This window comes from Staurois parvus, unplaced genomic scaffold (genome assembly GCF_062004578.1).
Source record: "Staurois parvus isolate SC_StPar_1 unplaced genomic scaffold, SC_StPar_1.0 ptg000195l, whole genome shotgun sequence".
Classification (NCBI taxonomy): Eukaryota; Metazoa; Chordata; class Amphibia; order Anura; family Ranidae; genus Staurois; species Staurois parvus.
The window spans coordinates 7,067,376-7,080,000 of NW_028317991.1; the positions used below are offsets into that span (position 1 = coordinate 7,067,376).

The 12,625-nt window shown below is 41.4% G+C and overlaps 1 protein-coding gene across 1 annotated transcript in view; it reads left to right on the forward strand.

Annotated features, from left to right (window-relative positions):
- The window catches only part of HLCS (holocarboxylase synthetase), a 283,272-nt gene that overhangs the window by 258,291 nt on the left and 12,356 nt on the right, over positions 1 to 12,625 (forward strand). Inside the window, exon 9 of the mRNA XM_089677921.1 lies at positions 76 to 236. Coding sequence (XP_089534047.1) covers positions 76 to 236 — 161 coding nt within the window. The remainder of the gene's footprint in view (positions 1 to 75; positions 237 to 12,625) is intronic.

Here is a 12,625-nt window from a genome sequence, read left to right on the forward strand (position 1 = left end):
GAGTTCACGAAGTAGTACAATAAATGGTTCTCCTTCATCCTGTTGGTGTGATGTAATAAAACTGTGTCTCTGCAGGTCGCGGTGGAAACGTCTGGCTTAGCCCCAAAGGTTGTGCTTTGATGACACTCCTTGTGTCCATCCCGATGTCATCACCTCTGGGACAGAGAATTGCCTTCATACAACATCTAATGTCTTTGGCCGTGGTGGAGGCTGTGAGGTCTATGCCTGGATACGAGGTGTGTAGAATGACCTACTAGTTAAAGTGGAACAATAGAAAAAAATTAAAAATCAGATATATGATGCAATCTGTCCATTACCACAGCAGTCCTTCTGTAACACATTTTATTATACGTTTATCCTGCAAGTAGATTCATTACTTTTTCATGTACTTTAAAGTGATATAACCGCTTCCCGACCGCCCTATAGCAGAACTACTGCTACAGGGTGGCAGGGCTGCGCAAAATCACATATATACGTGATTTTGTATTTCTGGGTACTGGGTGCGTATGCAGCGCCCTACCTGTGCCGCTATTGGTGGCTACAGGTATCGATCACCGGGTCCCGGACGGAGCTTCCCCAGCAGCACCCAGCAATCGCTGAGGAACTTTGACAGAGGAGAGGTCTGCATGTAAACAATACAGATCTCTCCCCTCTCAGCTCCAGCATGCTGCTTTGTTTTGCTCTGCATAGCAGAGCAATACAAAGCAGCATGCCTACAATGTAAAACATACAGCACACATAGAAAAACACAACACAGCACATAGTTATACAGTCATGGCCGAAATTGTTGGCACCCTTGATATTTTTCCTGAAAATCAAGTATTTCACACAAAAAAGGTATTGCATTAACACATGTTTTGCTATACACATGTTTATTCCCTTTGTATGTATTGGAACAAATATAAAACAGAGGCAGAAAAGCAAATATGACATAATGTCACACAAAACCCCAAAAATGGGCTGGACAAAAGTATTGGCACCCTTAACTTAATATTTGGTTGCACACCCTTTGGAAAACATAACTGAAATCAGTCGCTTCCTATAACCATCAATAAGCTTCTGACACCTCTCACCCGGAATTTTGGACCACTCTTCCTTTGCAAACAGCTCCAGGTCTCTCTTATTGGAAGGACACCTTTTCCCAACAGCAATTTTAAGATCTCTCCACAGGTGTTCAATGGGATTTAGATCTGGGCTCATTGCTGGCCACTTCAGAACTCTCCAGCGCTTCTTTGCCATCCATTTCTGAGTGCTTTTTGACGTATGTTTGGGGTCATTGTCCTGCTGGAAGACCCAGGATCTTGGACGCAAACCCAGCTTTCTGACACTGGGCCCTACAGTGCGACCCAAAATCCTTTGGTAATCCTCAGATTTCATGATGCCTTGCACACAGTCAAGGCACCCAGTGCCAGAGGCAGCAAAACAACCCCAAAACATCATTGAACCTCCACCATATTTTACCGTAGGTACTGTGTTTTGTTCTTTGTAGGCCTCATTCCGTTTTCGGTAAACAGTAGAATGATGTGCTTTACCGAAAAGCTCTATCTTGGTCTCATCTGTCCACAAGACGTTTTCCCAGAAGGCTTTTGGCTTACTCAAGTACATTTTGGCAAACTGTAGTCTTGCTTTTTTATGTCTCTGTGTCAGCAGTGGGGTCCTCCTGGGTCTCCTGCCATAGCGTTTCATTTCATTTAAATGTCGACGGATAGTTCGCGCTGACACTGATGCTCCCTGAGCCTGCAGGACAGCTTGAATGTCTTTGGAACATGTTTGGGGCTGCTTATCCACCATCCGGACTATTCTGCGTTGCAATCTTTCATCAATTTTCCTCATCCGTCCACGACCAGGGAGATTAGCTACAGTGCCATGGGTTGCAAACTTCTTGATAATGTTGCGCACTGTGGACAAAGGCAAATCTAGTTCTCTGGAGATGGACTTGTAACCTTGAGATTGTTGATATTTTGCCACAATTTTGGTTCTCAGGTCCTCAGACAGTTCTCGTCTCCTCTTTCTGTTGTCCATGCTTAGTGTGGCACAGACAGACACACAATGCAAAGGTTAAGTGAACGTCTCTCCTTTTTATCTGCTTTCAGGTGTGATTTCTATATTGCCCACACCTGTTACTTGCCCCAGGTGAGTTTACAGGAGCATCACATGCTTGTAACATTCTTATTTATCCGCAGTTGTGAAAGGGTGCCAATACTTTTGTCCAGCCCATTTTTGGAGGTTTGTGTGACATTATGTCGAATTTGCTTTCTTTCCTCCCTTTTTTTGTTTTGTCCCAATACACACAAAGGGAATAAACATGTGTATAGCAAAACATGTGTTAATGCAATACGTTTCGTGAGAAATACATGATTTCCTGGAGAAATATCAAGGGTGCCAACAATTTCGGCCATGACTGTATATACGTATGTGATTTTGAATTTCAGCCATTGGCAGCTTCAGCTGTCGATCATTGGGTCCTGGCTGGTGATCCATCGCCGGCACCCAGCGATCGCCAAGTACCACTGACAGTAGCAGAGCAATACAAAGCAGGGTGCTTACACAGTAAAGCACACACACAGCACACAGTTAACCCTTTGATCGCCCCAGATGTTAACCCCTTCCTGCTCAGTGCCATTAGTACAGTGTCAGTGCTTTTTATTAGCACTGATCACTGTATTAGTGTCACTGGGGATGTTAGTGTCAGAATCTGTCCTGCTATAAGTCGCTGATCGCCGCCATTACTAGTATTAAAAAAAAGAAAATTCCAGTATCTATACCGCCATTTGTGGGCGCTATACCTTTAACATAAACCCATTAATTTACACGAATTGGGATTTTTTTTTAGCAAAGGCATGTAGCAAAATACATTTTGGCCTAAATTAATGACGACATTTTGATTTTTAACATTTTTTTACTGAACATGATTGTAAGCTCGAAAGAGCAGGGCCCTCGAACCCCTCGTGTTTGGTTTTGTTACTGTATTGTCTCATGTTCTGTCCCCCCCTATAATGTACAGCGCTGAGCAAACTTTTTAGTGCTATATAAATACTGTATAATAATAATAATAATAGCAAAAAGTTAAAAATATCTTTTTTTTTTTTTTTTTCAAAATTCTCGGTCTTTGTTTATAGTGCAAAAAATAAAAAATACACAGGTGATAAAACACCGCTGAAAAAAAGCTCTATGTGTGGGGGGAAAAAAGGACATAAATTTCAATTGGGTGAAGCATTGCATGACCGCGCAATTGTCAGTTAAAGTAACACAGCGCTGTAACGCAAAAACTGGCCTGGTCAGGAAGGGGGGTAAATCCTTTGGAGGGCAAGTGGTTAAGATTTTTTTTTTTTTTAAAATAACAAACATGTTATATTTATCTACTCTGTGCAATGGTTGTGCACAGAGCAGCTCCAATCGTCCTTCTCTCAGGTCCCCCGCTGCCTCTCCTGGCCCCTTCCTCCTGCCTAGTACCCTCAAAGCAAGCAGTTTGCTGTGGGAGAACCCAAGCATGCTCACTCCTGAGCCACTGCTCTATGTGTCCATCCGTGCACATTTACACGTGTCGTGTTTTTTGCTTCTCCTGGATGCACTTTGGGTTTTTTTCCTGCTTGTAGACACCCCTGCCACTAAAAGTCTATGTGTGCATGGACACATAGGATAACATCTAGGGGCATTTGGAAACAAAAATGCCTGATGCCCCTAAAAGTGGCTGCAAAAAGGCCCTGTGTGCATGAGGCCTGGCGGGGGAGGGGGGGCTGCTTCACACTAAAGGTTGTTCACCTTTATACATAGAATGCATGAAGGTAAAAAAAACCTTGAGCTTTTACAACCACTTTATAGTGTATGTAAAGCCATTTTACTATTGTGGAAATAGTGGGGAATTGCGAACTGGGCCACTGCATTTTTCTTTTTTTCATCTGTATTCGCTTGCTGTTCCAAACATAGAACAGGATATGAGATATAAAATTTCTCTAAATGGAAGGGAATTCCACTCCTAGACGGTTGTCACCCATTGAAAGATGTTATAGTGTAAAAAACACTCCTCACTCAGTTATCTAAATCCTAATGACTCAGTGTAATGCAGGCCATAGACTGGTTGAAAACCGAATGTTTTAAAAAAAAAAAAAAAAAAATCGGTCGTTTAATAGGCCGACGTTACCACCAACGGTAAAAAGAATCGGCCGATTTTTGTCCTGTCTACGGCCGGCATTTAATTACTTCTGACCCCGCAGAGAGCTCCGCTATTATAGTTGACATGAAAAAGTATTGCGGTTGCAACATTGTATCTATTTGTATCCATTTCGGATACAGATGTTTTTATTCGGATACAAATAGATACATTGTTGCAACCGCAATACTTTTTCATGTCAAATATAATAGCGGACTGGAATTCTCCTCCTCCTCCTCTTCCTCCTCCTCTTCCTCCTCCTCCTCTTCCTCCTCCTCCTCTTCATCTTCCTCCTCCTCTTCATCTTCCTCCTCCTCTTCTTCTTCCTCTTCTTCTTCCTCTTCTTCTTCCTCCTCTTCTTCTTCCTCCTCTTCTTCTTCTTCCTCCTCTTCCTCTTCCTCCTCTTCTTCCTCCTCCTCCTCCTCTTCCTCCTCCTCTTCCTCCTTCTCTCATGCGCAGATTTTTTTATCAGTAAAAAGATCGGCCAATTTGCCCATCATTGCCGGGAAAATCGGCCGATTTTTTTTTTCCAACTTCACCGATATTAACCCACTAACGGTGCGAAAATCGGCCAATTTTTCTTTTTTCAGCCGAAAAATCGGCCGTTTTTTGACCCGTCTATGGCCTGCATAAGGCCTTCCACCCCAAAAAGGCAAGTACAAACAGTAATAATAAGCCACATAAATATTAATTAAAAAAAATTTTTAATTATGCGTGCAAAAACCCAAATTATGATCTGAAAATGAATGTTCTAAATAAATCCAAAAAGTCACTAAAAATCATCCAGGGACACTGGATGATTTTTAGTGACTTTTTGGATTTATTTAGAATTCCTCTTCCTCTTTACAATTTCCCTTTAAAGGGTAACTCCCCTTTCATAGAAAAACTATATAGCCTTTACAATTGCTAAACAAGCCACATTGTAATGTAATATCATCATAAATGACCTTTCCTCTTCCAATCTGCAGTTGCTGTCATTTTTTGTAAAATGCAATATAGCAGCCTGGAGACATTCTGTACACCGCTGGTGTATAGGATACTTCCAAAAATTAAATTTTCTGCTTGTGTGGTTGGCTCACTGATTTTCCCAGAAGTCTGCAGTAAGATACAAGTCAGATTTTAGTCACCATCTGCAATAGGAATGTCATTTTTGTTTAGATACTTGCCAAAGGGCAAACAATTCTAATATGATGCAGACACTGCAACTTTTCTCATTAGAACACTTGAGAGTGCACCAGGTGATTTGTAATGCACCAGATCCTCCCATTCAGAATTAGTATCCAAAGGACATGATGAGACAAACAGCTATTTCTTCGGAGCAGAAACCGGAATCTTTTCTGAACAAAAGTGAAGTTATTCTTTAACCCCTTGACACCAACGTCACACAAATATGCGGCCTCACAGAACTGGGATTTTTCCGTGGGGCCGTATATTTGCGTACCTGTCTTTCTGCTGGGAGCATGACGCACAGCATGCTCCCAGCACAAAGACCGAGGTGTCACTGAGAGCCCCGGGTCCCATTCTAACGATCAGGACCCAATACTCCCAATTCTGGGTCACATGATCGCTGTGATAGCCTCTGATTGGCTATCACAGTGATTAGTCACTGTACAGCCCGACCCCTTTGTTTTTTTTTTCTCTCTCTATGAATGGGGGAGAGAGATACATTTTATCTCTCTAACTCCTGGCATAGAGGGAAAAAAATGTCTGTAAAAATAAAAAAAAAAAAATATATATATATATATATATATATATATATATATATATATATAAATAAAGATAAAATACCTAGATCAAGGTTTGATCTAGTTCAGTGCCAGGGTAGGTGTTTGGGTCAGGCTCAAAGCTCAGGATTTAAAATAAAAAAACGGTGTCAGTGTGTTTTAGGTAAAAAAAAAAAACAAACAAAAAAAGGTGCAGTATTGTTTCTGGGCTGTACTACGGGTACAAACAACAAATAACATACACATATATGGTATCACTGCGATCGCCAAGAGCTGGAAAATTTATTTTGGTTTGTTCTTTGGTGGTAGGTTCTGGTAGTAACAAGTAACACACAGCTAAATTAAAAAAAATATTTTTTTTTGTACTATTTTGAGCCAGTTTTCCTTTGATGATAAAAAAAAATCAGGAGATATCCATTACCATTTACCACCAAATGAAAGCCCAATTTGTCCTGAAAAAAAACGCGGTATAATTCACCTGGATGTACAAAGTAGTTGTGATGATATATATACAGTTTTACTAACACATGTCAACGTTGCAAAATTGTGCTTAGGCGTTAAGATTTGTTTTACCCTTAGGCCTGAAGGGGTTAAGTATTATAATACAATTTATGAAATTTATACATTTTATAAGTGTAGAACTCCCAGTTCCTCTGAGTTGAAATCACTATGATAGAGGGACAGTTGTGCAGTTGTAGCTGTTGGGAGTTGATGAACGGAACGTTAAGTGGATGTATTGAGGCCGTCAGCTGTCTTCCAGCACCTCGTAGCTCTTTCTGCTGCTGCTCCCATGTCCTAATAACTGCTAACCGTAAACCTTTGCTTTTCTACATCGGTACTTAACACCAGCATATGTTTCCCATATTCCCTAAAACCAACGACTTCCGAGCATTTACACCAGGACATTTTATATACTCCACAACTCTGCTCGTGGCTCCCATCCTGCATGACTTGCGCCTATTCATCAGTCGCCAGCGTGATGGCGGGATTAGAGGTCTTATCGTGGACAGAGAGTTCGAAATGTCAGGTCTGTTCATGGCTGGTTGACTGGAACATCACTCCGTTCTCAATCCATTACCTTTATGCACTCCCCTATAATCCGGCAAGTCTGTCTCGGCCTCCTGACGCTGTTTCCAAACCCCAGACATTTTTCCTTTAAATCTTTGTAAGCCATAAGGAACACATATCTCCGTCTCACCCATGGGGGACCCTCTGTGAAATGTTAGAACACCGACCGCTAAATGTAAGCAGATGGAGGGGCTTTTGAAGGCTACTGCAGTGGTATGGGCCCGTGGAACTGGTATAGAAAGCTCAGTTTGGCCCAGCACTTGTGGGGCGACAAATTACCAGGGTTGATACAGCCGCAACTGATGCTTTGATAGCTGAAGGTGAGAACATTCAACAGAAAACTGCACTCGATTACTATCAAAATAATTACTACCCAAAAGAAAAGTAAAACTTTCACCCTTGAAAGTATAAATACATATAACCACACACTTCTTTACACCTAAATATGTCTACCTTAAATATAAAATAAATATGAAAAATTAGAGCCCAAAAATATATGACACCTAAATAATCCAAAAAGCAAAAAAATGTCCAAAGTGTCTCTAAAGAAAAGTCTTTCCAAATCCTCCAATCCACTTGTATCCTTCTTCAATCATCCAGCATGAAATCTTCAAAAATCTTCATGAACCTCAAAAATATAAACTCATGATAGTGTATTACCCTTAAAATAGAACAAACATGCAAACTTGTGAAGAACCGTGTAACATGCCAGTTACATAATGTGTACAGAATTTATTTTTAAATCAATCCCTCAATATATACCGTATTTTTCGCTCCATAAGACGCACTTTTTTCCCCCCAAAAAAGGGGGGAAAATGTCAGTGCGTCTTATGGAGCGAATGTAAAGCGGCCGGTCCGGTATTTCTGCCGCCACCATGTCAGAATATCGGGCCGGCCGCTTAGCTCTTCTCTCCCCAATCCCCCTCCCTCCCCAAAGGTACGCAGTGTCTGGTAATCTCCTTTACTGTCCGCAGTCTCTGGTTATCCCCTGCACTGTCTGCAGTCTCTGGTCATCTGTACTATGTCCGCAGTCTCTGGTCATTCCCTGTACTATGTCCGCTGTCTCTGGTCATCTCCTGTATTGTGTCCGCAGTCTCTAGTCATCTCCTGTACTATGTCCGCAGTCTCTGGTCATCTCCTGTACTGTGTCCGCAGTCTCTGGTCATCTCCTGTATTGTGTCCGCAGTCTCTAGTCATCTCCTGTACTATGTCCGCAGTCTCTGGTCATCTCCTGTACTATGTCCGCAGTCTCTGGTCATCTCCTGTACTGTGTCCGCAGTCTCTGGTCATCTCCTGTACGATGTCTGTAGTCTCTGGTCATCTCCTGTACTGTGTCCGCTGTCTCTGGTCATCTCCTGTACTATGTCCGCAGTCTCTGGTCATCTCCTGTACTGTGTCCGCAGTCTCTGGTCATCTCCTGTACTGTGTCCGCAGTCTCTGGTCACCTCCTGTACTGTGTCCGCAGTCTCTGGTCATCTCCTGTACTGTGTCCGCAGTCTCTGGTCATCTCCTGTACTGTGTCCGCAGTCTCTGGTCATCTCCTGTACTATGTTCGCAGTCTCCGGTCATCCCCTGTACTGTGTCTGCAGTCCATTGGTTCAGAATATTTTTTTTCTTGTTTTTCTCCTTTAAAACCTAGGTGCGACTTATGGAGCGAAAAATACGGTAATTAATGATAATCAAAAATCGTGACCATTCCAACTTCAAACTACAACATACGTGATCACTCTCAAATGGTGAAAAAATAGTGAAATACACTTTGGACATTTTTTTGTTTTTTTGGTTTTTGGATTATTTAGGTGTTATATATTTTTGGGCTCTAATTTCTCATATTTATTTTATATTTAAGGTAGACATATTTAGGTGTAAAGAAGAGTGTGGTTATATGAAGGTGAGGTGGTCTATTATTCAGGCTAGATGCCTAGGGTGTACTGTCACTTTTTTTTTTTGTTTTTATTAAAGTTTTCCAAAATAGCATAACAGCATTATATTCATTTTTCAACTGCAAATTCAAGAAATGTCCTGCAGCGCAGGTGGGAAGAGCAACAAAAAGGCAACAAATAAGACACTGGTGACTGATGATGAAGTATTACACGTATAGACAGGTCAAAACATCAGTCAAAAAAACCCACGCAATCATTATTAGATGAAATTACCAGTTGTGGGCAATCTGAACCAAAGGAAAGCATTCCTCATTGGGTTAATGCAAGATACCCGCATGTGCAAAACAAGTAAATATATTGAAAATGACAAAAAAGTAAATAAGCGAGCGCAAATGTATATATGTGTATACAGGCAGCTGCTAGCACCTCGGGGCATAGGTAACGGTCCCAATAGAAATATGTAAATGGGTAAAGTGCAGCGCTATAATATAAAATATGTAAATGATAATTCATATAAAATATCAATGCAAAATATTAAAGTGCTAATTAATGAAATTGTACATAAAAGTGAATAAATAAATGTCTGTATATATCTCAAATCTCATCAGCAGAAAATGAGCAGTACTAGTCCTCAGGTTAAATTGCAATACAGCCAAGTGAAAAAAATGCAGATGTGCGTATATCCACAGAGGGAATCCACCACCTCTGATGGGTGTACACTCTCCAGAAATTAAATGGAAGCAGGCATTGGTTACAATCGGTCACATCTGGGTGCAGGAATGGAGAAGCAGCCTAGGGGTTAATTCTTCAGCATCATCCATATACCAGTGGGGTGAGTATCTCTTGTCCTGGGGAAGATAGCTCAACCACAGGAGCCAGAAATGCTGGTTTTGGCAGGGGCACGCTCCCATGTCTGGTCATCTGCAGCGATCTGAGCTGGAAGTATTGAAAATGACCGTGGTTTTGCAAGATGACCCATATCCAGCAAGAAGCTGACAAATCCTCGGTAAGAAGACAGAAAAAGAAGGAAAAGAAAAGGAGCCACAGCCTGAATGCCCAGTCCCACTACCACCTCAATAGCCATTAAGCAGGGGGTTGAAGATATTGTATCCACGGTTTCCCTCTCAGACCTCGAGGAGGTGTCTCGCAAAATGTTGACCATCTTTTTGTTAGCCCCGATCCACGTTAATTTCTGTTTCATCAACGCCAAGTCTACAACTGCACTCTTCCAGGCAGCTGCATTGGCTATTTTAGTTGCCAGGATCAAGAAATATACCAAGGTCTTGAGTGTGTCTGGTTACCCCTTCAATGGGTTCATTAAATATGGCTACCTTAGGACCTTTAACTATGTTTATCATGGTTACAGAATAAATCATTATGTCATCTCTCATCCAAAAGTGCTGAACCATAGGGCATGACCACCATGTACGATTCATTGTTCCCACCTGCCCACATCCCTGGAAGCAAAGTGAAATAATGCCTCTTTTTTTGGGGCATGTGGGCATTAAAGTGTACTGAGACAGAATAAGAAAAATGTAATATATTGCAGCTTACCAGTCCCTAGATGTGGTGGCTGAATTGGTTTTCTTATTTCAGGCATTTTTCCTTTATTTTCATCTGGTGATATTGCCAGTAACACATTCCTAGGGTGACAACCCACATGGTAGAAAAACATATTTGAAATATATTTTAAAAATACTCTTCCCAAATATACAGTATTGCCATATATTTGAAATGCTACAATTCTGACCATATTCAATATATTTCAATATACAGTCATGGCCGAAATTGTTGGCACCCTTGATATTTTTCCTGAAAATCAAGTATTTCACACAAAAAAGGTATTGCATTAACACATGTTTTGCTATACACATGTTTATTCCCTTTGTATGTATTGGAACAAATATAAAACAGAGGCAGAAAAGCAAATATGACATAATGTCACACAAAACCCCAAAAATGGGCTGGACAAAAGTATTGGCACCCTTAACTTAATATTTGGTTGCACACCCTTTGGAAAACATAACTGAAATCAGTCGCTTCCTATAACCATCAATAAGCTTCTGACACCTCTCACCCGGAATTTTGGACCACTCTTCCTTTGCAAACAGCTCCAGGTCTCTCTTATTGGAAGGACACCTTTTCCCAACAGCAATTTTAAGATCTCTCCACAGGTGTTCAATGGGATTTAGATCTGGGCTCATTGCTGGCCACTTCAGAACTCTCCAGCGCTTCTTTGCCATCCATTTCTGAGTGCTTTTTGACGTATGTTTGGGGTCATTGTCCTGCTGGAAGACCCAGGATCTTGGACGCAAACCCAGCTTTCTGACACTGGGCCCTACAGTGCGACCCAAAATCCTTTGGTAATCCTCAGATTTCATGGTGCCTTGCACACAGTCAAGGCACCCAGTGCCAGAGGCAGCAAAACAACCCCAAAACATCATTGAACCTCCACCATATTTTACCGTAGGTACTGTGTTTTGTTCTTTGTAGGCCTCATTCCGTTTTCGGTAAACAGTAGAATGATGTGCTTTACCGAAAAGCTCTATCTTGGTCTCATCTGTCCACAAGACGTTTTCCCAGAAGGCTTTTGGCTTACTCAAGTACATTTTGGCAAACTGTAGTCTTGCTTTTTTATGTCTCTGTGTCAGCAGTGGGGTCCTCCTGGGTCTCCTGCCATAGCGTTTCATTTCATTTAAATGTCGACGGATAGTTCGCGCTGACACTGATGCTCCCTGAGCCTGCAGGACAGCTTGAATGTCTTTGGAACATGTTTGGGGCTGCTTATCCACCATCCGGACTATTCTGCGTTGCAATCTTTCATCAATTTTCCTCATCCGTCCACGACCAGGGAGATTAGCTACAGTGCCATGGGTTGCAAACTTCTTGATAATGTTGCGCACTGTGGACAAAGGCAAATCTAGTTCTCTGGAGATGGACTTGTAACCTTGAGATTGTTGATATTTTGCCACAATTTTGGTTCTCAGGTCCTCAGACAGTTCTCGTCTCCTCTTTCTGTTGTCCATGCTTAGTGTGGCACAGACAGACACACAATGCAAAGGTTAAGTGAACGTCTCTCCTTTTTATCTGCTTTCAGGTGTGATTTCTATATTGCCCACACCTGTTACTTGCCCCAGGTGAGTTTACAGGAGCATCACATGCTTGTAACATTCTTATTTATCCGCAGTTGTGAAAGGGTGCCAATACTTTTGTCCAGCCCATTTTTGGAGGTTTGTGTGACATTATGTCGAATTTGCTTTCTTTCCTCCCTTTTTTTGTTTTGTCCCAATACACACAAAGGGAATAAACATGTGTATAGCAAAACATGTGTTAATGCAATACGTTTCGTGAGAAATACATGATTTCCTGGAGAAATATCAAGGGTGCCAACAATTTCGGCCATGACTGTATATATATATATATATACAGTGGGGATCGAAAGTTTGGGCACCCCAGGTAAAGATTTGTATTAATGTGCATAAAGAAGCCAAGGAAAGATGGAAAAATCTCCAAAAGGCATCAATTTACAGATTAGACATTATTATAATATGTCAACAAAAGTTAGATTTTATTTCCATCATTTACACTTTCAAAATAACAGAAAACAAAAAAATGGCGTCTGCAAAAGTTTGGGCACCCTGCAGAATTTATAGCATGCACTGCCCCCTTTGGCAAGTATCACAGCTTGTAAACGCTTTTTGTAGCCAGCCAAGAGTCTTTCAATTCTTGTTTGGGGTATCTTTGCCCATTCTTCCTTACAAAAGTCTTCCAGTTCTTTGAGATTTCTGGGCTGTCTGTCA